Source organism: Paroedura picta, chromosome 9 (assembly GCF_049243985.1).
Source record: "Paroedura picta isolate Pp20150507F chromosome 9, Ppicta_v3.0, whole genome shotgun sequence".
Classification (NCBI taxonomy): domain Eukaryota; kingdom Metazoa; phylum Chordata; class Lepidosauria; order Squamata; family Gekkonidae; genus Paroedura; species Paroedura picta.
In genome coordinates this window covers 1416808-1442500 of record NC_135377.1, presented here as the reverse complement: position 1 = coordinate 1442500, position 25693 = coordinate 1416808, and the positions used below count along the sequence as shown (strand labels likewise).

General features: G+C 53.4%; 2 protein-coding genes across 2 annotated transcripts in view; both read right to left on the bottom strand.

The window, feature by feature from the left end:
* Positions 1–21643, bottom strand: part of CPSF1 (cleavage and polyadenylation specific factor 1) — a 33692-nt gene extending 12049 nt beyond the window's left edge. Inside the window, exons 1-21 of the mRNA XM_077351291.1 lie at positions 21510–21643; positions 19984–20140; positions 18851–18878; positions 18583–18716; positions 15945–16025; positions 15133–15284; positions 13439–13585; positions 12839–12978; positions 12410–12520; positions 11054–11147; positions 9908–9995; positions 8535–8660; positions 7920–7971; positions 7658–7752; positions 7114–7188; positions 6590–6670; positions 3748–3843; positions 2283–2393; positions 1404–1545; positions 833–1011; positions 198–334 (exon numbers count right to left, since the gene is read on the bottom strand). Of these exons, the coding sequence (XP_077207406.1) occupies positions 198–334; positions 833–1011; positions 1404–1545; positions 2283–2393; positions 3748–3843; positions 6590–6670; positions 7114–7188; positions 7658–7752; positions 7920–7971; positions 8535–8660; positions 9908–9995; positions 11054–11147; positions 12410–12520; positions 12839–12978; positions 13439–13585; positions 15133–15284; positions 15945–16025; positions 18583–18716; positions 18851–18878; positions 19984–20127 (2213 nt within the window). The 5' untranslated portion in view covers positions 20128–20140; positions 21510–21643. The remainder of the gene's footprint in view (positions 1–197; positions 335–832; positions 1012–1403; positions 1546–2282; positions 2394–3747; positions 3844–6589; positions 6671–7113; positions 7189–7657; positions 7753–7919; positions 7972–8534; positions 8661–9907; positions 9996–11053; positions 11148–12409; positions 12521–12838; positions 12979–13438; positions 13586–15132; positions 15285–15944; positions 16026–18582; positions 18717–18850; positions 18879–19983; positions 20141–21509) is intronic.
* A 2670-nt stretch (positions 21644–24313) lies between these two features.
* Positions 24314–25693, bottom strand: part of SLC39A4 (solute carrier family 39 member 4) — a 33835-nt gene continuing 32455 nt past the window's right edge. The window contains exon 12 of the mRNA XM_077351290.1: positions 24314–25435. Coding sequence (XP_077207405.1) covers positions 25307–25435 — 129 coding nt within the window. The 3' untranslated portion in view covers positions 24314–25306. The remainder of the gene's footprint in view (positions 25436–25693) is intronic.

Sequence of the window (25693 nt, the reverse complement as noted above, 5' to 3'; positions counted from 1 at the left end):
ATTCCCTGAAAGAAATGAAAGAACTAACGATGATGTTTTTAACCCTGTGGCTTCTGTCAATCCCGCAGGCTTGGTGACTCCCCCAGAATGTAGGAAAAGCAGGCCCTGTCCAACTCTCCTCCCTCCTCTCCGTCGAGTTCAACTGTCCCGTCTACTCCAGGAGGCGGGTGGTCTGAACTGGGCCCCCTGAGCCCCACCTGATGTCCTGGATGGGCGTCTCTGTTTCCAACTGGCTCCTCAAGGAGAGCTCATCCCGCGAGCTGGATGACTGGCTCTCAGTGCTGAACATCCCGCTGACGTCCCGATAGACACAGAGCGAAATCACCTTCGATTGCTAGTGAGGGGGGAGAACAAAACAGGGGATCAGCACACGGTGGGTGGGTTCCCGCGCTTGCTAACATGGCATTTGGCACCCAAGATGAACCTCAACTCTCAAGCAAGTCATCCCACCCTACCAGCACCTACACAGGTGAGGCCACACCCCCAGATGCAAGGAAGTTCCGTTTCCTCTCTCTAAAATACACATACAGGTCCAAATGCAAAACAATCTATGCAATTAAAGCAAATTTGCGTATTCTCTGTGTTATTTATTAAAAGGGGCTCTTGCAAAGCGGTTCATTTCCTCCACCCGATTTTGCAGTCTGCAAGCAATCATACCGGGTAGAAACTTTTGAAAATGCAGAGGTGTTCCAGATGCAAACCTCTGCACCACATGCCAAAGGCTACCCTTGCTCAGATTACCAAAAGCCCTGGGACGCCCAAAGACCCCCCCCCCCGCTCCTCTGCAGTGGTTACGGGCAGCTCCTTCTCACTCTCAAAGCCCCTCACTCACGTGGTGCAGCTGCGGCTTCTGCAAGGTGAGCCGGTGTGTCCGGCCCCCGTAGGTGTCGCTCTTCAGCACAAACATTGTCACTTGCCCCTCGGAGCTCATGATAACCACGTAAGGATCAGCCACGGCGCAGTGCACAATCGGCGAGCCAAGGTCCACGGGGATGAAGTGCAGCTGGTTCACTGCGAGGCAGAGCCACAGTCAGATGGATGACAGGCCTTCTCCGGCCGTGACCCTCGCCCTGCACGGCACCACCTCCTGCAGTTGCCGTTCTGCAACTGGCTCCACCTCCTGCAGCTGCCATTTTGCAACTGGCTCCACCTCCTTCAGCTACCATTTTGCAACTGGCCCCACCTCCAACAGCAGCCATTTAGTGGCTATGCCCACCACACTGTGTCAGATTTCCAAAGGTGCCCATAAGCTCTAAACGGTTGGGGAACCCGTGGTGTCATCTATCCAGACCGCTGCAATGGAGGCGTCCCAGCTGTCCCCACCCTGCTCCCTTTCCAGGGCAGGAGCTCTTTCACAGAAGAGCCGCCCGGAAGGCAGCGCCAGAGAACCCGGCAGCTCTCACCTCCTTCCAGCAGGCGGATGCCCAAGGGAGACACCTGGACGATGTAGCGGTTCTCGCCTATGTTGCTGGCGTACACGGTGGGCCCCTGCGTGGCAAAGCCACTCGTGTCCAGCTCCATGATTTCCTGGCCAGTCTGTAGAATCTGAAGAGGGAAGGAATGCAAGCAGGGAACTGGCACTTCCCACCTGGCTAAGACGTTTATCCAAATTGGTGTGCCTTTGCTGAACACGTTCCCACGAGCAAAATCCAAACAGGAAACTGGAGGCAAAATGCCTGGTGGTGACCCATTCGGAGACCATCCTGTCTCACAAGGAACAAGAAGAGTGCAAGTGAAGTAAATCCCAGGGCAGAGGCAGACATGCCCTCAAAGGTCTAGAAACCGTGGGCACCACATGACATTGGTGGGTGGCAGATCCCAGGCAGGGCAAAGGGAGGACTCCCTCGCACCAAGTACATTTAACGTGTGGAATTCACTGCCACAGGATGCCGTGACTGGCGGCCACTAGCCTTGATGGCTTTAAAGGCGGACTAGACAGATTCAAGGAGGAGAGGATCCAGAGTTAAACAGAACCTTGGAATGCCAGTCTGAATGGGGAGGGGGGATATAGGAGGCAGCTTTGTAATTTGGGCCTTCCTTGTAGTTTTTCTGGGGAACCTCACTGACCACTGTGGGAACTGGCATGGCTTTTTAATGTGTTGTGCTCTATGATCACTCCTTGAGAGTTCCCTTTGTGGCACCCATTTCAGGAGCTTGTGGCTGGAGCAAAAGGGGATGGAGGACGTACTCCACCAGTTTGGCAAAGAGGCAAGGCCCACGGAGCCCTCCCCCACCCCCAGGCCAGCCCAGTGTGCTCAGGCCCAGCATTTCCCAGCACGTACCATTGTAGAGTCTTCTCGGCTGAGAATGAGGAAGCCGTGCCGCTTCCCATCGTCCTCAGGCTCCGGCAGGGCTGGTTCTTTCTCTGCATTTTCCTCTTTCGCCTCTTCTTCCTGCCAGAGGGGGAAAGACTGACAGGAGACGAGCAGAGCACAAAGCTCTTTGCCCTGAGAGCTAAGCAGAACCTCCATGTTCAGAGGCATAGCAGCCCTCCACTCCAGCTGCTGGAGATCCAAGGTGGTGTTTGCCTTCATGGTTGTCCCAGGGACTACCCAGTTGCCTCTGGTGGATCTCCGGGGGAAAGGATGCTGAACAGGAGGACGCCCTCTGCTAGCAGGACTCCTCCCATTTCTAGATATACTCGCCAGGACCCTGGCCTCACTGCCCTTCTGCCTGCAGGGACCCCCTTTTGTCAGGGGGCAGGGGAGCCCCAGACCCACCCTGGCGTGGACAGGCAAAGCCATCCTCGCCAACATATAACGCTGTCCTCACGTAACTTCAGAGGGTAGCCGTATTGTTCAGTAGCAGAAGAGCTGGATTCGAGCCCAGTCGAAAAACCAATGAGATTTTGGGAGGGTCTGAGGGTCAAAGTTCTCTTTGTCAGATCTGACGCTCGAAAGCTCCCAGGACTCAAATCCAGCTCTTTCGAGGGCCGGTGTGGTGTTGTGGTTCAGAGTGGCAGCCTCTAATCCGCAGAGCTGGGCTTGGTTCCCCAGGGTTAGGGTTCTCTTAGAGCTGTTCTTGCAGAGCAGTTCTCTCTCAGCCCCACCTACCTCACAGGGTTCCTGTTGTGGGGAGAGGAAGGGAGGACAAAGTCACTTTGAGACTCCTTCAGGTTGTAAAAAGTGAGGTATAAAAGCCCCTGCTCTTTTCTCTCAGAGAGCTGCCTCCCTGGGCATGAGGGGCCACATATCCAAAATCCAAAATAGGGAACAGGAAGGAAGAAATGGTGCATGTCCCCTCCCCTCTCAGCCTCTTCCCCTGCCCCCTGCTTCAGTCAAGAGGATGGAGCAGCCTTGCCTACTGCAAGAGGCTAGACCCACACACCCTCTGTGCCCTGGGAAATAGCACTAGGGACGGCCACCAAACAAACCACGATGCAGAATGTCACAAATTTGGCCCTGTTCATGGTTCACTAACCAAAGTTCATGACAGCTCTGCCATCACAAACTTACATGGACTTTTAAAGCAGTTTGTAGAGGTTCATGGATAGAGCAGAAAGCAGGGGTGCAAAGAGACTCTGGGTCTCTTTCAACTCCTGCTTTCTGTTCCTTGCTGCTCCCCACCGTGCAGCTGTTTGTCCGCCTGCCTGCAAACAGCAAGGTTTCAACGGGGTTTGCAGGGCCACAAACCACAAACTCGTTCAGTTTGCAATAAGCCTCTTGGCTCAGTTCAATCCGTGGTCTGACCACAAACTGACACCAACCACGTTTTTCCGGGTTGTGCCCCTCCCACAAGTGTGCTTACGGTCGGCTCTTCTTTCTTCTGGGGCGAGATCACCGTCCACATGTCGTAACAGCCCGGGAGCTCGAAGGTCGTCACCACCTGAGGGCGGATGCTTTTCTGTGGCAAAGAGAGGGGCAAGCACAGGCCTCGTGACGGGAGGTGGATTCTCCTGCACTGACAACCGCCAGACGGGACAGCCAAGCCTCCCTATATGGAAGCCCATCTTGTCTGAAATGGCAGATCTTCCAGCCCCATCAACTCTCATGCCCAGACTTAAACTTTGTGGGTCTTCAATTAAACTTGAACAAGAATTAAACTTGGTGGGTCCCACCAACTCCGTGAGAGGCAGCCGGGCTCTACATGAGGCACTACAAAAGAAAATTAGGATTTGTGCCCCAGAACTGAGAAGAGCCAGATTCTGCCATGTGCACTAATTACACAACTGAACAAATTGCTGCGTATCATCTATAGTACTACATTTGCTATCCTACAGAACGTACTGCGGCTGTGAGACTGGAGAAGGGAGAAAGGGGGGGGGGGTTGGAACTCTGTTATTCCACCTTCCGAGTTTCGGCAGGTGTGGCGCTCAAAATTATCTTTAGGGATGGCCATGGACCAGAAAATTCTGGTTTGGATCGGGTTTTCCTGAATTCTGATGACGCCCTCTACCCCCAACAGACACGTCTGGTCAGGCTGGTCCTACTTCCCATTTAGAAGGCAGGGGGAAGCAAAACTGACCCCTGAAATTGTTTGCAGCCATTTTAGGTTAACAGCAGGGCATTCACACCTTGTTATCCTAAATGTTATCCTAAAATGGCTGCCAGCTGAACCCCCAAATCAGACAAAGCTCAGTTAACTGTTAGGGGAGATGCCTCTCCTGAACCTCCATTTGGGAAGCACAAACCAGAGCATTTTTGTGGGAAACTTTGGCTTGTGCCCCTCCCTAATTACCTTTATTATCTTATTATTATTATCTTTCGATTTATTGCCCGCCACTCCCTTACAGCTCGTGGCGGGTTACAACATTTTAAAACCCCCAATAAAATCCATTAAAAACCCTCAGCAACAATTACAATATAACATTATCGGTTAGCAAGCTAACCTGGCAAGATAGGCTAATCAACCTCCCCCTCCTACTACAAGCAGGTGGAGAGGGGATACTGATGGTACTAATCCCCAATCTCAATCCCAGGTCCCGGGTCCTGGGTCCCCAGGGGGGGCATAGATGTTAGCCTCGTCCTCAACCGTAAACCTGGCGGAAGAGCTCCGTCTTGCAGGCCCTGCGGAATGACGGAAGATCTCGCAGGGCCCGCAGCTCTCCCGGGAGCTCATTCCACCAGGTAGGGGCCAGGACCGAAAAGTCCCTGGCCTTGAACGAGGCCAGGCGTGCTTCCCTGGGGCCGGGAACGACCAGCAGATTTTCTCCCGCAGAACGTAAGGCTCTGCGGGGGGCATAGGGCGATAGGCGGTCCCTCAGGTATGTGGGTCCCAACTCGCGTAAAGCCTTGAAGGTTAAAACCAAAACCTTGAACCGGATCCGGGCAGCAATTGGCACCCAGTGCAGCTGCCTCAGCACTGGCTGAATGTGGGCCCCCTCCAAGGTGTACCAGTGAGGAACGTGGCAGCTGCGTTTTGCACTAGCTGGAGTTTCCGGACCAAGGACAAGGGAAGGCCCGCATAGAGCGAGTTACAGAAATCTATTCTGGAGGTGACCGTTGCATGGATCACTGTGGCTAGGTGTTCGGGGGACAGGTAGGGCGCTAGTAGTCGGGCCTGGCGAAGCTGGAAAAATGCCTGGCCCGCTACTCTTTTGACCTGCGCCTCCAAGGTCAGGGAGGCGTCAATGATCACACCCAAATTCCTGGCCTGGGACGCGATGGTAAGGTGCGTCCCTCCCAGGGTGGGTAAACGCGCTTCCTGTTCCCGCCCCCTACGTCCCAACCACAGGACCTCCGTCTTGGAGGGGTTGAGTTTCAGGCGACTCTGCTCGAACCATTCTGTCACCGCTTCCAAACATCTGGCAAATGGTTCCGGGGGAGAGTCCGGGCAGCCGTCCATGAGGAGATAGAGCTGGGTGTCATCAGCGTACTGGTGGCAACCCAGCCCAAAACTCCGCACCAGCTGGGCCAGAGGGCGCATAAAGACGTTGCACAATGTGGGAGAGAGGACCGCGCCCTGTGGGACCCCACAAGGAAGTCTGTAGGGGCGCGAGAGCTCATCTCCCACTGCTACCCTCTGGGTCCGGTCCTGGAGAAAGGAGCGTATCCAGCGTAAAGCTGTGCCCCGTATCCCCGTTTCGGCGAGGCGGTGGACCAGTAGTTCGTGGTCCACGGTGTCAAAAGCGGCCGACAGGTCCAGAAGAACCAGCACTGCCGACCCGCCTCTATCCAGCTGGCGACGGAGGTCATCCAACAGGGCGACCAACACCGTCTCCACCCCGTGGCCAGGTCGGAAGCCAGACTGATATGGATCGAGTGCCTTCTCACCCATCGGGGCTGGACAGTGGCCAGAAGCCTCACTCTGCAGGCCCAGGATCCTAGAGCACACAGCACCCGGCATCTGAGAGGGCCTTCTTCTGCATCTTTTCCCAAACATACTCCCATGGTGCACCCCCCTCTTCAGAACCAACAGCCTCACCCTTGAAGAAGTCAGATCACTTTGTGGCCTGCCCTCTGCCTCCCCTCCTTGTCCCCAGGTGTTTCCAGGCTGCACCAATGACCTGCACCCTGTTATGCCTAAGCCGAATTGCTGGTCTGGCACCGGCACCTGACCTGTGCCACACTCGCCTCCGCGACACAGGCCTTCTCTGCACAGAGCCCTCCTGAGCACACGTCACGCCCCAAGAGGGGCCTCCCTCCCTCACCTGCAGGACCGAGAGGGCACCGTTCTTGCCATAGCCGGAGCACACCACGATCTCCAGGTCAGGCTCTGGGCTATTCTGGAACTGAAACGAGAGGGTGGATGTCAGCAGCAAGGCCTGGAGGGGGGCTGCCTCCCGCATTCCCAGGGAAAGTCCTTCCAGGCCACTCCGTAATTTTATTTATTTTTATTAATCAAATGTATAGCCTGGAGCAGCCATCCCATGGCAGTTGACAGCAAGGAAAATACATTAAGAATGCAACCATCTAAAAAGCAATCCCACTCCTCCCGCTCACCTCGAAGTCCCCTCCAGCAGCCATCTCTCTCAGGACTGGTGCTTAGAGGCCCAAAAAACCTTCTTGCTCAGGCCTCAACCAAACGCCTGGAGAAAGAGCTCTGCCTCGCAGGCCCTGTGAACTACCCAGGGTGGGAAACGCAAAGCCCTGGAATCTCCCCACCAGCCCTGCCCAGGGCCTTCTTCTTTAGGTCTCAAGTCCTGCCCGGGGCGCAAATGGGCAGAGTACATACCTCCTCCGAGAGGAAAGCAGGCTCACCCATGGCAGCATTGGCACAGGGACCGATGTTCAGGATACTATCACACACCTGTCACAGTCGGGGCGGGGGGGAAGATACATCAAAGACATGGATAACTTCCTGCCTGAGAAATAGCTCAAGTTGGGGAGTAGGGACATGACTCATAAGGTGGATTTAGAGATCTGCTCTGGCAGAGGAAAGGGAAGGAATCAGATCACGCACGAAGCCAGCAGGAGCTGCTTTATTCAGAATCAGACCCTCCGCCCACCAAGGTCCGTCCTGTCTGTTCAGACTGGCAGCCGCTCCCCAGGTCTCAGGCACAGGCCCTTCCAATCCAACCATGGCCCGGTTGACTTTCAACAGGAGATGCTGCTGGGGATGGAACACGGGACCTTCGGCATGCCAAGCAGGGGCCCCTCCCAATCCATGGTACTGAGCCCCCCACTGGTCCCCTTTCCTTCCCCCCCTGCCCCCAGGAAATGCTTCAGAGCCCAAGCATGCGCTGAGCCCTCAGCGAGAAGCACCTGTCACCTCATACCTCAAACGAGTAGGTGGCCAGTTGAGTCCCAGACTGGGCTTCGCTGCCGTACACCTCGATCTCATCTACCTCGTCCTGCGGGGCCGACTTCCCCCCTGTAGCCACACAATAATTAACGCCATTGCAATATTAACATAAAACCGATCTCTCCGTCCGCTCGGGACGTGCAAAGCCCCACTGAGGGGAGGAAGTCCAGCCGGCACGGCTGCCCTGGAGCCAAGACCCAACCTGCCTCTCCCACCCCAACTCCACACACGCCTACCAGCCCAGTTCACCGACTGCTCCAGCCGTTTCTTCTTGACCGGAGGCTCTTCCTGCAGGCGAAAAGAAGTGGCAGGCTAAGGAGGACGCTCCCGAGGCCAGGGCCCCCCAATGTGGCACTCGCAAACGCCTTTCCTTGTGCCCGCCAAGGGATTTGAGGCAGCAGGCAGGGCTTGTGTACACCGAGGCTTCGGACAGGCATGGGACACTGGATGGGTTTGGGAAAACCTTTAAAAATACTGCTTTGCCAGCAGCTGACAGCCCTGCACAAGGATCTTCACATTGTGACTGAAGGAAGCTGTGGCTGCAGCCATTCTGTGGCTGGCTCCGCCTTCTGCAGCAGCCATTGTGTAGCTCCTCCCCCCCAGAGTTCCAAACATGCCATCAAGCTCCAAGAGGCTGGGGGTCCCAGGCAGTCTCAGGGCCCCAAACAGCCGTTCTGCCCCCTCACAGGCTTTGGCCCGCAGAGCCACCCAAGGTGCCAGCCTCTCCTGCTGCTTCGTCTGCCCTCCGGCCGGCCCTTGGGGACACCCCCCCTGGCCAGGGTAGGAGCTTCTTCTATGTGAGGCAGCCTCCTTCTTGGTGAAATGGACAAGACGGCGCTGGCTGAACTCACCAGCTTCTCTGCGGAGTCCTTAGTGAGGCTCATGGGGGTCTCCTGGAGCTTTTCCGTGTATTTCAGGAGGAGGGAATTGCCAAGGCGGGATCCCAGGAAGAGGAAGCCCGGCTCCATGGTGACCATCTGAGGCCCAAGACAGAGAAGGCGAGAGGTTCAGGGAGGGGGAAGCAGGGGAGAGAAGCATGAAGGTGGGCCTCCCAAAGTGGCACTGACGACCCAGAGACAAAACGGGACAACTGCTCCTAGCTACACTCAGTAACCTGCCAGGGCAACCTGTGTAGAGATCACTGTAAGAAAGAGAGAAGAAATCCCTGTACAAGAGACCCAAGGCCTGTATTCATACAGGAAAGATCACCAAAACAAGGCTGATAGAGAGCTGAGGACATTAAAGAAACGGTTACACACAAGAAGCACCATGAGTTGACTATCTTTTTATTTCTCATTCTTGTTTAGCCAATCATTCTTGTTCAAAATGCATATTTGGGGTCTCTCGTACAGGTATTCCTTCTCTCTTTCTTGCAGTACGCTTCCTGTGGGTGGCTTATTCTTTTCCCTGTAGCTCACTGTAAGCAGACTCCTTCCACATATTTAATGCACCAGGTTAATGTGCCGCGAGAGTCAGCGTAGTGATGTAGTTAAAGAGCGACAGACTCTAATCTGGAAAACCGGGTTTGACTCCCCACTGCTGCTTCTGTGCCAGCTGGGTGATCTTGGGCCAGTGACAGTTCTCTCAGAGCTCTCTCAGCCTCACCCACCTCACAGGGTGTCTGTTGTGGGGAAAGGAGTTTGTGAGTCACTTGAAGACTCCTCTGGGTAGTGAAAAGCAGGGTACCAAAATCCAGCTCCTCCCTTCCAGGACTTCTGTTTAGCTTCTGTCCCAGCTTTCTGGTTTGTTCCACAACTCTAGTCCTATCGCATTGTTTATTGAACATCCCACCTTGCTGATGGTTCCAACTCCCTTGTTATAATCTCCACTGAGTCCCAGTGAGGAATGCAGACTATAAATAACGTAAGAGAACTTTTGGAAACAAAATCTAGAGGCAGTCAAGCCAATGTCCACCTGCAGTCTGTTCTTTCCCTTGCAAGACTCTCACCCTGGGAGTGGCGCATGCTCTGGGCACTGCACTGCCCCAAACCTGCCTGACACCATGAAATTCTGCCAGGCTGTCCCTCAGACAAAGGAGCCTCATGTTCCTTCAGAGCTCTCCCAACTCTCTTGAGCACACCTCTGTGCCTCTCAGTGGACCAGGAAGCTGAGCTCCCTTTTCTACCGCCCAGTTAATGGGATGGAAGTTGCTCTGGAGTTATATCAGCCATGTAGACGACCCCTTGGACTGCCACCCACCGCTCCACAGCTGAGTGTGGCTTACGCAAGAGGTGAGAACGCTGGCAGCTGCCTTGTCAAAGTGGAAGGATCGGACGCTCCGCATGCCGTCGGTGATGAGGGTCAGCACGTAGCTAAGAGAAGACACGGGAAGGCCACAATGAGGGGAACCATCCAGGGAGGGGCTGGGCAAGTCGCAGCCTGATCCCCCTGCAAGCCCTCCCTGCCCAAGGCTTCCTGCAGACCAAGCTCCCCCAGAGGCAATGGGGATAACAGGCAAAGTCACCCGGCCCTGCCTCAGCAGACAGCACCGGTCGAGGGAAATGCTAAAAGGTCGTTCCTCCTGCAAGCTGCACTCCTCGAGAACAACTTTGTCTTCCTCATTAGGAGCTCGTTTTCTGCAGTAGCCCCAAAGTGGGAGCCAAGCAGAAGCAGGCTGCTTGGAGGGGGGGCTTCTACTGCCAGGCGGCTCTTCAGACAATCATGTTCCTCCAGCATTCCCTCCCGTGAGAAATGTTCATCAACCCCCCAGGCCCCGATGCAGAAGCAGCTTCAAACCACCACCCCCCACGCCCCCCCCCCACAAGATGCTGGCCATGTTCCTCAAGAGTGGGGGAGTCAGTGCAGCCTGATCAAGAACAGCCGCCTGAGTCTCAGACCCAGCCACAGGATGAGCCACAGCCTCCCAGCCGCTGAAGCAAGGCCTCAGGACACGGAAACGCCCAGAGCAGCTCTCCGCAAGGCCTAGGTGGGTTATCGTGCCGGTTTGAAGTGACAGAAGAAAGTACGAGTCCAGGGGGCACGCTGAAGACCAACAAAGTTTAATTCTGGGTATACGATTTCATGTTTAAACTTCTGCTTTTAACTGAACTGATCGTATTATTGTATGTTTTAACTGATGTACACCACCATGAGCCATCTTGCTGGAAGGATAATATAGGAATAAACAGATAATAATAAAATTACATTGTCTTGGTCCTCAAGGTGCCCCTAGACTCACACTTTGATCTCAGAGTCTGTATGTTTAAGCCTCTTGGGAGCAGGGAGACTCCTCTCTGGCATCCAGACACCCCAGGAGAATATAAGGAGTTGCCTTTATCAAAAATGGAGACTCCTCCGGTCTGCACAGATGGCCACCCTCCCGCTGCTTGCTTGCAAAAGGAACCAAACTCTGAGGGCAAAGAGGTCTTACATCTCCCCTCCTTTCAGCGATATCACCATCTTGTCATAGGAGATAAAGGTAGCCTGGGCGCAGTCCAGTGTAATCCTCACCACCTCTTGGACCCCTGCAAAAAGGAGACCAGGACAGAGAGCTAGAAAGAACCGCAAGGGCCCTCTCATCCAACCCCCTGCACAATGCAGGAAATACACAGCTACCGTCCCGTCCCCCGCCCGCCCCTTCCCCAGGGACCCCTGGGCCAATCTGGCTTAAGTTCTTTCTGGCCCCAAAGGGATGATGGGCATGGGCCTGGGCATATGAGGAAAGGCCACAAGAGGTGAACAGGAGCTCATGCCTTCCTGCCCTCCCTCCACCGCAAGCAGCACAGGTGGGGCCCAGAGCAGAGGAGGAGTAGCCGTCCCATGGGCAGATGCAGCCCAGTCTAGAATGCTACTCAGGGCCTCCAGGGACAGCTGGAATTGGTAACCAGCTACCAGACTGGATGACCTGGAAATCCAGCTTCCTATGTACTCACAGGCATGTATGTGTTTAAAAAGCATGCTTCTAGTCCCCGTGATTGCAGAGAAAAAAATGGAAACCAGGCTTCCTGCCATAATCCTTTGCTCGGCAGTAAAATTTCTTGAAAACCAGGCTCCCGAGCACACCCGACGGTGATGAACATTCCCAGTCCCACCACTCTGTGGTGCCCATACATGATCTGGCCACCATCACAAAAGGGAACACATAAAAGTTAACTCATACTGAGTCGGACCCTGGCCCATCAAAGGCCAAACTGTCCACTTGGACCGGCAGCAGCTCTCCGGGGTCTCAGACGGAGGTCTTTCCCATCCCCTCCCACCAGATCCTATAAGCTGGGTTGTGGCTAAGAGCAGTGGCCTCTGGTCTGGCAAGGTGGGTTTGATTCCCCATCTCTCCACATGCAGCCAGCTGGGTGACCTTGGACCAGTCACAATCCTGCTAGACATGTTCTCACCGAGCAGTTCTCTCTGAGCTCCCTAAGCCCAGCCTACCTCACCGGGGGTTGTAGGGAGGGGAAGGGAAGGAGATTGTACGCTGCTTTGAGACTCCTTTGGGTAGAGAAAAGCAGGATATAAAAACCAACCCTTCTTCTTAACCGGAGATGCTGGGGATTGAACTGTGATCTTCTGCATGCCAACCAGAGGCTCTAGCACCAAGCCAGAGCCCCTCTCAATCCTTCCTCTCCTCCCATCCTAAATGATGCAAAAAAGGGAAACCAGCAGGGAAAGGCCTGGGCCTATATATAGCCTGTGACTTAGTACAGAGGGCAGAGGTTCCCTTTCGCAGTGTCCAACATCCCAGAGGCTGGGAGCCCAAGAAGGGACGGGCATGAAAAACATGGCGACTTACTTAGTGGGAAGGCGGTTGTTCCATTGGTGAGGCTGTTGAGGGACACCCCATAGGGGGGCACGCTCTGGTTCAGGTACAGCAGCGAATTCACAGCAAAGATCACAACACCGCCTAGGAGCAGAGTTAGGAGATGGAGGGGGGGGGGGGGGTTGTCACCCTTGGCCTCCCCCAAGCAGAGCCCATGCCCTCCTCCACTGGGCACAGGCCTTTCCCCACCCTGTTCACTGAAGATACCAGGCACTGTACCTGGAGCCTTCGGCCCATCTTCCAGACAGCCTCGCTGCCATGTGGGATTGCCAGACAAAAAGGAGGTCTCGCCCCAAAGCAGGCCACAATTCCCTGCCACACCATGCTTCAAAAGTACTCCCTTTTGCTCAGCACCCCCCCCCCTGCCCTCTCCACGTGGCAGCCGGAAGCTGCTCCTCTCACCAATGGGCTTGGGCACTGCCAGGGCTTGGGTGCAGTCAAAAGGCAGGTTGCTGAGGGACCAGATGACCGGGTGGACCTTCTGCATGATGTTCAGGGAGATGGCCACGATGCTGCACGTGTCCTGGCGCACGGCCACTCGCCTGCGGAGGAGGCAAGGAAGGAGAGCTCAGGGGTTTAACGACCAAGCTGGGGAGGCAGTTCCAGATGCCCCCAGGCCAGGAAAAGAACGGGGACTGCGCTCAGCGGCTTCACTGGGCCTCTGCCCCACACTTGCCTCCTCCTCACCCACACTGATACAGATATGAAAGCCCAGGGTTCTCCTGACCCCTCAGGCCGTCTTTGGCCAGTGGTCTTGGAGCTTCCTGAAAGGTGTACCCTCCAGCTGGAAAGCCCTGCTCTCTTGGCTCCAGCCTCCAGAGCAGGGGTAGTCAAACTGCAGCCCTCCAGATGTCCATGGACTAATTCCCATGAGCCCCTGCCAGAGAATGCAGGCAAGGTCCTATTCACCATCCCCCCCCCTCCACACACACACACACAACTGGAGGCCAGACAAGTGCCCAGATCCTCCTGGGTCTCTGGCAACCGTAAGGAAGGACCCACCCCGGCCAGGTCTGGTTGGGCTCGAAGAGGATGAGGAGGGTGGGCTCATAGTAGCCGTACAGGAACTGCATGTCGATGATGTTGAGCAGCTTCTCGTCCAGCTCCCGCACATCGATGATGTAGCTGGGCAGGAAACTGGACTTCTGCCTGGAACAAGAGATTGCAGGATCACTGGGGGGGGGGGAGGCAGGGGAAGAAGAGGTGCCAGCATCCCTCCTCAGAGGGACCACAGGCATCTTCCCTTAGGACCAAGCACTTTAAACGGGCCCCGTAGCGATAGACCACAAGTCAGCTAGAAACCGTATGGACAACCTTAGAGCTGGGGAAAAAATTTATATTGTATTATTTAAATGCATTTAATATATTCTGGTTTTTATTCTACCTACTGCTTGTTTAGATGGGAGTTATAAATATAGATTGTGATTGGTTGTGAGGAGACATTATGTAATCTTGCACTTTTGTGACTTTTTGAAATGTTCTGTGTATTATGAAATTTTGTATAATTTTCTCTGACTTCTTCACATATCATATGATCGTTTGACAATTCACAGGGTATATTGTATTTAAGAATAGTTTGTAGAGTTTATATATTGTTATTAAAATTGTTTGCATAATTTTTCAATCTGCATATTTTTTTGTATTTGAGGTTTCTTTGTGGTTCGTTTGTTTATCCTTTCTGAATTTTTCCACAAGGTTCCCTGCTTTTTGGGGAGTTTTTGCTACTTACTATTTTGGGACTGCAGTGTGAACTCTTGGTCTCTTTCCATTGACCTCAGAAGGAGCACTTAAATTCATTTTTTAATGAACCGTCCATCACTTTAACCCCTCCACCACGCTCCCTTTTGTGATGCAGGATGAACACTGCAGGCTAAATCAGTGAGTTCCACCTATTTATTTAGGCATCATGTGGAGGCACAGAAAGAGCAACAGTCCAGTGGCACCTTAAAGACCACCAAAATTTTTTGACAGGGTCTGTATCTGAAGAGGTAAGCAGTAACTCGTAAGAACATAAGGAAGCCATGTGAGATTAAGCCAATGGCCTGCCCAGGGTCACACAGTGACCAAACCCCAGGTGTCCTCAGGAGATCAACTAGTGGGGCCAGAACTCCAGAAGCCTTCCCACTGTTGCCCCCACCCAAGCACCAAGAAGACAGAGCCTCTGAGCCAGGGTTCCCTCTAGCCTTGTGGCTCAGAGCCACTGCTGGACTTCTACTCCACACATCTATCCAGTCCACAGTTGTAGCACCACCACTTCCTGCCACAATGAATGCCCCTCACAAAAGCTTACCCCTGCCACAAGTGTGATTTCTCTTTAAAGTGCTCCCGGACTCTGGCTCCTTTCTGCTGCTTCAGACAGGCTAACACCTATCTTGTTCTGTCTGAAGAAGGGAGCCGTGATGCCCAAAAGCTCCTCCCCTGCCACAAATTATATCAGTCTTTCGGGTGCTCCTGGACTCTCTGTTTCTCTCCTGCTGCAGACAGACTAAGATGGCTACTCATCTTGACCAATCACGTGGAGGAGGCTTTTCTTCCACCTAAAGCCTTGCTGCACCTAAGGCAGCCCTCTGCAGTCTGGAGAATGCCCCCCTCCAAACCTCACTCGTCTCCAGGGATGGAGGGCTGCAGCTGTTCTCTGCTCGGTCTCCATGCCCAGGTGGCCAAAGAAGCCTCCGCCCAAACCCAAGAAGCCTCACCCTTCCCCCACGACCCCTTCGTGCTCATCCGTCAGCGTGTCTCTGCGGAAGGGCAGCACCACAAGCCGGGTTCCGTAGATCAGCATCACCGCACAGCGCCCATCAGGATCCACCCGCACTTTCGGGATGTGGACGTTCTGCACGAAGCCGTCCTGGGGGAGAGGAGCACAGATCACAGCAGCCTTTGGCCGTCCCGTCTTCTTATTTATTTTGTTTAAAATGTCTATTAGCTGTCTCTCTGTCTTGCGGAACTCAAGGAGACTTACAAAGAAAATAAAACAATGATTATAAAAAAAACGCTACAGACTGCAATTTAAAAACTCCAGTTAGGACAGCCACTAAATGAAGCCTGAATTAGCCAAATGCTAAATAAAGCTGTCTGCTGAAGACTGAAAGTGAGGAGGGCCAGGTGCAACTCTCCGGAGAGGTTGTTCCAAAACTGTGGGGCTGTCTCTCATGAGCCTACCAGACTAACTTCTTTGATTGGTGGACCAGTCAAGAAGGCCTCTGATCTTAAATCTCAGGCAGATACTTAGGAAAGAAGACAGACTTCACATCCTCTGGGTTCAAGCAACATTCCCCTGCTCCCCTGGCAGAGTTTGCCGTTTATAGTTAACAAATCCCAGGGTCTCCCTGCCCTGACTGGCTGCTCACTTGCTACGGGATGTGCCATCAAGTGACAGGGTGGGTGGATAGGGGGGTGGAGGGGGAAAAGCTCAGAGCTTGCGAGAGATCCATCACTTAGGAGGAGGAATGCAAACGACTCTCCCCCGAGGCGTTCAGAATTAAACCTCAAGCGCTCCAATACTTACCCTCAGCTCCGGCTCTTCGAAATAATGGAGGGAGAGAGTTTTGAGGTCATGAGTGCCAGGATCATACTCCACCACGGACAGCTGCAAGGAAGGAAAAAGGGGCATTAAAGGGTGCAGAATCTGCTCGTGTAGCGGTGAGAGCAGCAGAGGAGGATCTAGGGGCCCTGATTCAAATCCCCACGCTGACACGATGCTTGCTGTGTGACCCAGGGTCAGCCACACTCGGAGTCTCATACAAGAGTATAAGAAGGACAGTCTAATAATTAAAGGAAACAGAGAGAAACAGACCTATTCACTGGCAATATGATAAATAAAGAAAAATGTCCTATTTTTGTGGTTTTCCTTGTTTCTTTATTCTTTAGAACTTCTGTCAAAATGGAATCCAGGTAATCTCCGTTTTCAGATATTTCATCAGTGACAAGTCCTTATATATATTAATAGTATAATCCTGGCCACAGGCTCACATAGGTATGGGGATACCAGTCTGTATTGACACGTTCCCCTCCCTCATTGGAACGTCATGGGGATAAAATGGGAAAGGACAAACACGCCTGCTTCCCGGAGTTCCTTGGAGCAACGGCGGGATAATAACAGTGCGTTATAATAACAGAGAGCCAGTTTGGTGTAGTGGTTAAGAGTGGGGACTTCTAATCTGGCATGCCGGGTTCGATTCTGCGCTCCCCCACATGCAACCAGCTGGGTGACCTTGGGCTCATCACAGTGCTGATAAAACTGCTCTCACTGAGGAGTGATATCAGGGCTCTCTCAGCCCCACCCTCCTCACAGGGAGTCTGTTGTGGGGAGAGGAAAGGGAAGGCGAAGGGAAGCCACTTTGAGCTTCTTTCGGGTAGAGAAAAGCAGCATGTAAGAACTAACTCTTCTTCTTCTTCTTCTTTTTCTTGATCACAAGACTCTAAGCATGGGTGCCACCCTCCTGGAAGCTAGTGGGTGCCACCCTCCCTCCTCTAGTGACACATTTGCTATGACATTGCAGGTGGTGGCCCGGCTTCGTCATCACCCTGCCTGCCAAAGGGGTCCTCAACGTGGTGCCCATGTGTGCCTGCCCACACCTTTCCTGGTGCCCACCACGTATTCTGAGAGAGTGGAGGCACTGGGTGAGGCTTTAGCCAAGCAAGGCTGCTGACTGGCTGGGCAGAATTTTAAAATGTTGCTTTGGCAGCCGCTGCTACAACAACACAAAGGTCTTTTCTAGGCGACTGAAGGAAAGCTGCAGCCACCACCTCAGCACTGGCCGTTTCGTGGCTGTGTCCACCACACTGTGCCAGGATCCCAGAGGTACCCGCAGGCTAAACGAGTGCCAGGGACACCCATGCGACAAGATGACCAGGGAGACTTCTACTGCTGCTTTGAAGCTATCAAGTACTCAGCCCAAGTGTGCCAATGGGACGGCCATTTGCCTCCAATGCAAGATCTCCGCTGCTGCCAAGAGACCTTGTTGTAGTCAGGTCAGGATGACCCGATAAACCGTTTCTGTGGTCTGTGGAGAGGCCCTGACGCCATCACCCCCGGCAAGGACTCGGATCCCGACATCCCAGAACAGCCAAGGACTGGAGCCAGATGGAGTTGCACAAGGGCGGCGGAGGGACTCTGCGGACAATCCGTTAGAAACGGCCCCTTAGTCACACCCGACATCCCGCTTAGAACCCTCAAGGGTAGGCCAAGACCCCAGTTCAAGAGTTGTCCCCCCCTCAACTCTGGGAAGCCAGACAGCCACCCCTGCCTCATCTGTGGACTCTCCCTGTGGCGCTCCTCTTCTCTTGGAGGCAAATGCATTTGTGTGCAAATACGCCCATCATCTCTCCACAGTTTGGGCCTGCAAAGCTTACAGAAAGGGAGGCTACTTTTCATCCAGCAGTCAAGAACGTGTCCTTCTAAAAACACGCAAACAAAAACAGCTATCAGGAAGGCCCAGTGCCAGTCTAGTGAGCGAGATCTCTGGGAAAAGCCCTGCAGACCACCCACCCACCTGGCCCTCCACAGCTTCCCCTGTCGCTGTTCTTGGGTGCGGTGGGGGTGGAAAGCTGACCTACAGCAAGCCAAGGCGTTTTCAAGGCAAGAGACATTCAGAGGCGACTTGCCTTGGCCTGTCTCTGCGAGCAACCCTGGACTTCCTTGGTGGTCTCCCATCCAAATACGAACCTGGCCTGACCCTGTTTAGCTTCTGAGATTGACCAGACCAGGCCGTGCTGGGCCATCCAGGTCAGTACATTATTTTTACTACGACTTTACTGAAAGTCTACCTTTCCGAGTGAGGAGAAGGGCTGTGGCTCAGGGGCAGAGACCCTGCTTGGCAGGCAGAAGGTCTGAGGTTCAGTCCCCAGTATCTCCCAGTTAAAGGACCAGGCAGGAGGGGATGGGGAAGACTTCTGACTGAGACCCAGGAGAGCCACTATGAATAGGCAAGACTGACTGTGATAAACTGAAGGTCTGATTATGGGTAAGGCGGCTTCGGGTGTCCATGTGACTCAAGGCCGATTACACGGTGTAAGTCACTGCAATCAACTGGACGACAGTTTCCTAGAAGGAATGCCATGGTCTTGGACTATGCACGATTGGTCTCTCTGCATCTCACTGCCACGCATTCCTCAGAGAAACCTCCCATGTGCTGCTCTCTTACCTTGGCATCCTTGAAGCTGAGGAGGAGGGCATCTCTCTTGGCTCCCGCCAGCTGTACACTGGCCATGGACATGACATTGCCAAAGAAGGAGAAGGCGGCCACCAGTTCCAGCTTCTCCTTGTGGCCTTTGCCCTCTGCACAAGACAGCAAATGGGGGTGGTGAGGGAGAGGACCAGAGAGCCGAGGGCTGGAAACACACAGCGCACCCACACAGCAGCTAGTCTAGCCGCCTTCCCACAAGGCGTGGCTTCATGCCCCCTCCACTCACCTGTGTTCCTGTCATTTTTTGTAGAGCTCTGGAAGAGAAGCAGAAGAACGGCATCAGCCTGCCGGTCACAGAGCAGGCACTCTGCCCCACTTGCTCTGCCTTGCTCAGGGGGCCAGGGCTCCCCATCACCCCCTTTCCTGGGCAAAGAGCCAAAGCAAGCCCCAATCTCAGTCCGGAAGATAAATCAGCACTCCAGAGAGAAAGCAAAGGGGGGCAAAACAACTCAGCCAGGCGCTACTCCTTCCCGAACACAAACGCTCCAGGATCCATCCTGCCAGCATGCATTTTGGCACAGCACCTCTCAGATGACTGCCTGGCTTTCATCCCCAAGCATGCACTGCTGCAGCCTCTGGCTTTCTGCCCCTCGGCTGTGGATGTTTCTCAAGATGGGCAATTCAGCTCATCCCTGGGTGTGAAGGAAATGCAGCTTCTCTTCCCTCTCCCCACGAAGAAACGGGATCAGAATTTTTCAGACTTCCTCCCAGAGGGCATCACAGTTCCTTCCTCAGCTCAAAAACCAAGTGCCAGCAAATCCATCCTGCAGCTCCAGAAGTGCTTTCTCCCCTCTCGGCCACCTCTGCAGAGCAGCTTTAATTCCACATCTCTGAATGAGACGAGCACCTCTCCACTGGCTTAGGCCAAACGTAAAAGTAAAAGGTGCTACAGGATCAGAGTATGGGCAGCCCCTGCAGTTGCTCTACTAACATCCTGTTTATTTGTTTATATTTGCATTTGTAGGCGGCCCTTTCCCAGGGGCTCTGGATGATGCACAACAATGATTATAAATAACACATAAAATAATCTAAAATCCATTATAAAGCATATAAAGCCTACCGTTTTAAGCATTAACATTATTAAATCTCAAACAGAATTACATTTCAGATAGGCCACCTCTTTCTCTTTCGAGAAAGAAGACACAGAGGTGTGTCCTTTGACCATCACTGGTGGTATTGGTCAGCATGTTGCGTGCTTTGGATAGGGAAGCCAGACTTTTGATGCCATTTTGAAAGAAACGAAAAATGTGGTTTTACAGGCAACACCGAGTGATAATTCCTTTTTGGTCTTCCGCAAACCCTCCTGCAAACATGCATCATTACATTCAACACGGCTCACAAAGAGAAAGCTTGGAATACCTCAGAGTCTTGGTTGAGCCTGTAAACGTACAGCTGAGAGGTTCCGGCCACTACCAAGTTGCGCTCAGAATTGGAAAAGAAATTGCAGTACATAGAGAACTCCAGCCCCGTGGGAGGGTGTGCCTGCTTGTACACGGCATACATCTTGGATGGCTCCCTGCAAATGCACAGACAGAAACATCTTAGTGGGGAGAGCTGGCTACCTCCACTGGAGGGGTCTTAAGGCCCCAGTCAGTCTTGAACTGAGGAATTAGGCCAATACTGGCCCAAGGGAATCTCTGTTTGCCTACCCCTGAAACTAGGCAGATGCTATGCATGACACAACTCTCATGCGGTAGGCACTCCAGCATGACCAAGAGAATTAGTGCATCCTCAGGGATGAGAACCCACCTGAGCACTGTCCCAGAGACAAGGAAAAGTCTCAAACAGCCAGTCCTGCTCCCACAAAGAGTTAGAGTAACCTCTGACCAAGACTAAGTTAGAGCTATGCCAGGTAGAAAGCCCCGCTGAGTGGAGGAGTGCAGGTTCTACATGCAAACCGTTCAGCCCAATACAGGTTACTGCAGCAGGGGCTGATCTCCCCTCCCCACCGCAGCACTGGACACTTTGGTTGCTGAGTAATGAACCACTCAGCCACCCTGATAGCACCCATCCCACAACCTGGTTGTGTCAACTTTGTACCTAAGCCCTGACCCAGCTCTGTCTTTTGGATCGATTCCTGGACATTAAGACAGTCAAAATTTCTAAGCAGAGTAATAACTGTAAAGCAAAATGGTTAATCCTATTAAAGCCCTGAATTTGGATTATATCTCAAGCCCTCCAGCTCTATGATTCTATGACCCCATTCACATCCGAATATTTATGAACAGTTTATCCTGCTGGATTGAACCAAGGGGTGATCCTGAGCAACATTCTAACAGTGGTCGGTCAGATGACCCTGGAAAGCTTATTGGCAGGGCATGAAAACCGGAGCCAATCTGGGCTGCTGGTGTTCACAGATATACTGCCACAGAAGCTGGAGGTTCCACTGAGCTCTCATGGCTAAGAGCTACCGACAGAGCAAAGTCTGAGTCCAGGGGCACCTTTAACAGCAACAAAGTTTTATCCTGGGTAGAAGTATTTGTGTGCATGCACACGTCTTCCAAGTGTGCCTGCACGTGGAGGCTTACACCCAGAACAAAACTTGGTCCTTTTACGGTGAATTCATATGAAGCGTGAATCACTCAGGCAGGGGAGGCCAAACGGGGGCTCTCCAGAGGTCCACGGACTACAATTCCCATGAGCCCCTGTCAGCATGCTGTCATGGGCATTGTAGTCCGTGGACCTCTGGAGAGCCCCCGATTGGCCTCCCCTGCTCGGAGCGCTCAATATTAGGGCGGCTCAAATGTACGGGCGGCTGACAGGGAGGCCCCCCCCCAGAGACCCCCGCCTGGAGACCTCCCCCCCCGCCCATTAGGCGCCGTCGGGCAGGAGGCACTTTGGAATGGGGGGGGTGGCCGTCTTTGCCGCCTCCCCCCGGGCCTTACCTCCCCTCCCCTCTCCTCCGGTCCCCTCAGCCGGCCGGGAGTCCCGCGGAATACAGTCCGGGCGGAAACAGAGCCCCGGAACCATAGACGCGGGCGAGCAGGAGACCGGAGCGCCCCGGAAGAAGGAGGCCGGACCGAGAGCAGCCGGGCGGGAGGGAACCAGAGCGCCCGATTGGCGGAGGGCATGAGGGCGTGGAAAATGCTCTGATTGGCCAGAGTGTAGCTGAGCGATTGGCCGTTGCCGAATGGGGGGGGGGTTGCCTGCCTGCCTCGGGCGTTGGGAGGGTTGTGTGAGAGGCGGCGTTGCCAACCTCCAGGGGGGGCCTGGAGTCCTCCCGGGGGAGCCAGCCCTTTGGCGTTTTCTGCCCCTGAGATCTTGTGGGCCATGGAGCACGTGGGGCGAGAGGCAACACACACTCCCCTCTGGCCCCAGATCGCCATAGCTCCTTAATATATTCATTTATTCGTTCATTGGACATACAAGAGCGCCTCTGAGCGTGTGCAGAGTGCTACCCCCCCCCCGCCAGAGCAGCTGCGCCCTCCCCCGGGTGCCAGGCCCCCCTCCTTGCCAGGGGAACTCCTGCTGGAGACTTGGGAGGACGGGGACCTCTGGGAAGCGCCGTGGTCTTGGGTCCACCCTCCACTTTGGGGCTGTGGACTCTAATCAAGAGAGCCGGGTTTGATGCCCCACTCGTTCTCCACATGCAGCCAGCTTTGTGGACTCAGGCCAGTCACAGTTTTCTTAGCACTGTTCTTGCAGAGCAGTTCTCACAGAGCTTTCTCGCAGAGCAAAACTCTCAGGCCATGCTTCTGCATCGCTCTTTCCTCCTTTGTGCCTGGATTTTCCAGGATGCATGAACTTCAGGGTGGGCAGTAAGGACTGCACAAGGCTCCTCTTAAGTGCTCTTCCTGGGTCAGGTTGCAACACACCACAGTTGCTTGCTGCCGGAACTTCGACAATTCCGCAGGGCCCGCAAAAAGGAGCTCTTCCACCAGGCATTTGGAGGGGCCGACTGACCCATAACACCTTCAGGTGCCCCCCAGACTGAAGGACCGAACCTGCTGAGGGATTGTCAAGTTATTGTTGAAGTTCCAGTTGATGTGTTGTTGTTATTGTTACACTGTTATATTGATTTTGAGAGTGTTCTATGTGAATGTTCAAAAATCTTTTATGTAAACTGCCCAGAGCCGTAGGGAAGGGCGGTATAAATAAACAAACAAACAAAGGTGCGTAGGCTGATCCTGCATTGCAGAGGGGATTGCACTAGATGTCCTCTGCAGCCCCGACCACCTCTACGGTTCCATTCACCCTGGGCTTTAGCTAGACCTTTCACCCGATGAGGGAGGGAGCAGGGACTCATTACAGCTCCCCTCCTGCCACAGAGTTTCTCAAGTCTTTTAAGGGGCTCCATTCTTCTGCTCTGGGCAGACTAACTGGACCACCCAACTGGATCCACCTGAAGAAGGGAGCCTGACTCCTGCAAGCTCCTCCCCTGCTACAAATTATGTTCGTTTTCCAGGTGCTCCTGGACTCTTACTCTTTGTATCTGAAGACGTGAGCCATGACTCACAAAAGCTCCTCTCCTGCCACAAATTTTTGCTCTTTATTTTCACGGGTTGCTGCATTGAATCCTGGCTGATTTCCATCTCCAGATGTCTTAAGGACCTCTGCTTTTACCCTTTTGTGCTGCTGGCTTTCCCAACGGGCTGCTGTGGTTTTAACATTCATGCTGAATGCCTTTACTGCTGGAGTTTTATGGATCAAATTGCTCTTACATTTTGTGCATTTAAATGTTATCTTCATGTTAGCCTCCTTCAGCAGGTTGTGATGGAGTGATGTATGAATAACCAAAATATGCTACAGCACTAGTTATATTTAGCAATGTAATTGCTACAGAAGAAAAAGATTCAACACATCTGTCAGACCTACAGACGGCTTCTACATGGCGATTTCCCACTGGAGACTCCATTTGGTATTTCTTTGTTGCTTCATTTCACAGGGGAAATGCAGAAAGTGGAATTTGGGAAGGGAGCTGAATGGGAATATGCTTCCATGTCCTGTGATATCGCATCCAGGACTAGATCAGTGCCTTCCCCTTCCTGGGAAGTCACTTCCTACTCCAAAATTTTAAATTTCCCCCACATTTTTCTCCTGCCTTGCATAGCTTGTAACCTGGAAAACCTCATGTTCTGTTCAGGTTTTCTCACTGAGGAGAAAATCCCTCTGTGTCTCATTTTGAGCCTCTTTTCTATATAAATATAACCCCACATTCCAATACTTGGAGCAGCACAGGTGCTACAGCCCCTGTGACTTTGTCTAGGACCCTTGGAAATGTCAAGCTGGCCTCAGCGTCTGCCCTACTTCCTTTTTGTTCTGTGCCCACTGAATGCCACCCAGTGCATACCACTGTTGTGTGTCCCTGTTCCCCCTCTTGCTAGAAGTATCCCTCCCACACCTACCCTCTTTCAAGAGAGGCTTAAAGGTGTTTCCTTTGGTGTGTGTGCTCCCTGTTGTATCACTTGAGGGGTTCAGGATTAATTCTCTGTGTTTAGCTGAGTGCCCAGTGCTTGGCGTGCCTCCTGCTTTCCCTATTTTCCAAATGAAGGTTTGAATTTGATTCTGTTTTCCACCTTTAGTTCAGGAGAAAATTTGCTGTAGCTTTAATTGCTGCCCTTCCACTCTGCCTGCCTTGCAGAAGGTTGGAACAAATTTTTGGCCTCTCCATCCCCATCCCCAATTCATTTGCCTATCAGGAAGATATTCTCGCCCTCAGTTGGAAATGTAGGCTGCATCAGGCAAAAAATGTTTAAAACCTTGATTTTATTTATCACATCAAGCCCCTCTTACAAAATGCTCCAGCAAAAGAGAGACTGGAGGATGGCCTCTTATTCTGCCGGCTGGCGGCTTGAGGCAGCAGCCAGCACAGGGAACGGGGGCAGACGGGGACCCTTCCAAGTAAATGTGAGATCAACAAAGAGATTGTTAGCTGACTGGCCGGACTTATGATTGGGCTGCCCCACCCCCCAGAAAAGAGCAGTAAGGAGTCCTCAAACACAATGGAGTGAGGGAGAGAGCCCCCTTACAGGGCCACTTTGAGCAGAAGAAGCTGCCAGCGTTATCTGGCAATCCTAATCCGACCCGACCTGGGAGGTCTCCTGCCGCAGGCTCTCTCAAGCCGCTCCTTGGGACCTCAGGTCTCCTCAGCCAGCCCTCTAAATCGTCAACGTTCTCCTGTGTGTCTCTCTCTCTGCAGAGCTACATTCATTCTTACTTGGCCTCAGGACTAACTAGGGTGCTGACTCCCTCTGGGAGCCCAGCGGGGATCTGCTAGGGAGGCACAGAAGCTTCTTCGGCACGGTTCTCTCGGAAGACAGAAGAGGCTGCTCCGGTCAGGAAATCCCAGCACCTTCGAACAGGAAAGGCACAGACGGGCCCCCGAGAACCTATCAGGGGGAGGGGCCTTCTGTCAACCACATTGTGACCGTGGGGTCGGGTGAGAGGCAGGTGTGGGAAGGGGCAAAATAAATACAATAAATAGCAGAGGGCTGCTGGTGCATAGCTAAAGGGTGTGCCAGACATGTCCGTTGCTGCATACACCCAGCTTTGTGCACAGCGCCCAGTTCTGAAGTCAGATCATGGTTGCAGAGTTCCCAACTGCCCCTCCCAGTGTACACGCAACCTCCCCCCATTTTGGCGAAAGCCCCCCTCTCCCCCCGCTTATTCCCCCAGGGGGTCCCCAAAAGGCCTTTCCTCCTGATCCAGCAAGAGCGGCCACAGTCCTTTTGGCGTTCGGAGATCACACCGTGATGTTCTCTTCAAACAGCGAGAGCAGCAGCAGGATGCCCCAGCCGGCCAGCAGGCCGAGATTCTGCAGGGCAAAGAGCAGCCAGGGGCGCTTGTCCGTCACGTTCATCAGGGCCGGAAGCTGCAAGAGGACAAGAGTGAGAAAACCCACAAGTGTGAGCGAGGGCGGAAACCCACACTTCAAGCATCCCTGACTGGGACCCAAATTGTGCATACTCAACACTTTACATTCAGACCCCTATAATCCTAGTCCTACTACATTGCTTGTACTGGGGTCACATCCATTTACTCTGTGCCATCTGCCTAGAGTCCAGCAGCCCCTTAGGCACCAATATACACTTTCCAGAGTCCAAGTTCCCTTCCTCTGATATCTGGCAAA